Below are 1,944 nucleotides of genomic sequence, written 5' to 3'. Positions count from 1 at the left end.
AATGGAATGAATGAATGGAAACGAATAGAATGAATGAATTGAATTATTATTTATATCTTTTCCCGAAAGCAATTCGGTCCTTATTTGCATTTCATGAAAAAGGATGGAAAAAAAGGTGAATGAAAAGAAGAAATAAATAACGGATAAATTGAAAAGGACAGAAAGAGAAAGCCAGAGAAAGAAAGAAAGGAAAAGAGAGAGAGAATAACTTATCAATTATGTGAAATTTCAAAAATGCGAATGAAATTATAACAAGCAGATCTTTTTTCAATTCTTTCAATTTCTCTTTTCTGTTACTATCATTTTTTTCTTTTACTAATTAAGATTAATCATTAATTAATTCATTTTTCTTTAAAAAAAAAGTGGCAAATTGTAAGAGTGAATCATAAATTAGTTTCTTCTTTTTTTTTAAAAAATGATTTTAAATAATTTTAAAAATGAAATTTATTTGCGTACATTACAAAATTTGATGCAATTATAACAAATTTTTGGGTTATCTTTCTCTTTTCTTTTTATTTAGCCTACAAATAATTAATGGCCAGAAGGAGGAACAAAAGAAAAGCCAGAATGGAAAGATAATTTTAGCCAAGAAAATAAAAATAGAAAAGAAACTAATAAAAAAAAAAAAAAAAACGAAAGAAATAAGGGAGGGAAAATTTTTTTAATAAAATTTACTGAAATGATCAATTTTTCAACATTTTATTCATTTTTAAAAATTATATAATATTTTTCCAAATTTTTTTTCAAATAAAATTTGAAAATTAAAAATAAAAAATGAAATAAAAGAAAAAAACATTAGTGTAAGCTTCGATTTAATTATAAGCAAAATTTGCAATTTAATTCAAATTTTGCAATGAATTTCAGAGGTAAAGAAACAATTTGTACAATTTTCGATAAAAAATTCATCTTTTGTTGATGTTTTTTTTTTTTTTGTTTTTTCTCTTTTGTTAATTTTTTTTCTCCTTTTTTTCTTTCTTTCATTTTCTTTTCCGATTATTTTATTTATTTTTTGTAGATAAGAAATTGAAAACTTGAAATTAAAATTCATTCATTTTGTTATTTGAGACATTCATTTCAAAACAAACACCAAAATGAGAAAATTAGCATAAAAATAAAAGAAAAACTTTATCAGCTGTTAAAATTAATGAATGATTCATTTATTCATAAATCATTTATTATATTTTGAATTTTAGTTTAATTTTAGACATTTTGAATTGCAATTTAATTTTCGTATCCTGAATTTGTGTTTAATTTTCGATATTTTTAATTTGAGTTTAAATTGCAAAATTTTAATTTATGTAATAAAGGAAAATAACAATTAATATAAATACAACGAAAAAAAAAGTAAATTTAACTTCTAAAGTATGTACGCATAAGAAATAAAAATTAATAAACGTTAATATTTCAAATTTGAATTTAAATTTAAATTTCAAAATTTGAGGCATTTTGTACTATGTAATAATAACTTTAATAACTGATAAAAAAACAAATATTAACATTCTCAGTTTCAATTTCAATTGAATTTAGCAAGTTTAAAATTAAACTTTTTTTTTTTTAGATTGATGCAAAATTAGTAATGGATGTGGTAGCAAGGATGGAAGATACCGAACCATTCAGTGATGATTTACTATCAGCAATGAAACGTCTTTGGGCTGATAGTGGTGTTCATGATTGTTTTGCTCGTTCAAATGAATATCAACTTAATGATTCCGCTAAATAGTAAGTTGTGCACATACATACACACACCCACACGCACACAACAAATGTACATACACATACACGCATAACACACACACACATATGTACACATATATATACACATACACATATGTATATATATATATATATACACAAACATACACATACACGTACACACGCTCACATATACATACTTGCACATACACGCATATACGTACGCTCACATACACACACATACAACATACA

General features: G+C 23.2%; 1 protein-coding gene across 1 annotated transcript in view; it reads left to right on the top strand.

Annotated features, from left to right (window-relative positions):
• Nucleotides 1-1,944, top strand: part of LOAG_18638 (guanine nucleotide-binding protein G(o) subunit alpha) — a gene marked incomplete at both ends in the record, with an annotated part of 8,144 nt that overhangs the window by 2,413 nt on the left and 3,787 nt on the right. Inside the window, one exon of the mRNA XM_020451302.1 lies at nucleotides 1,559-1,719. Within this exon, the coding sequence (XP_020304925.1) occupies nucleotides 1,559-1,719 (161 nt within the window). The remainder of the gene's footprint in view (nucleotides 1-1,558; nucleotides 1,720-1,944) is intronic.

Source organism: Loa loa (genome assembly GCF_000183805.2).
Source record: "Loa loa unplaced genomic scaffold supercont3.415, whole genome shotgun sequence".
NCBI classification, from domain to species: domain Eukaryota; kingdom Metazoa; phylum Nematoda; class Chromadorea; order Rhabditida; family Onchocercidae; genus Loa; species Loa loa.
This window is presented reverse-complemented; position numbering and strand designations above follow the sequence as displayed.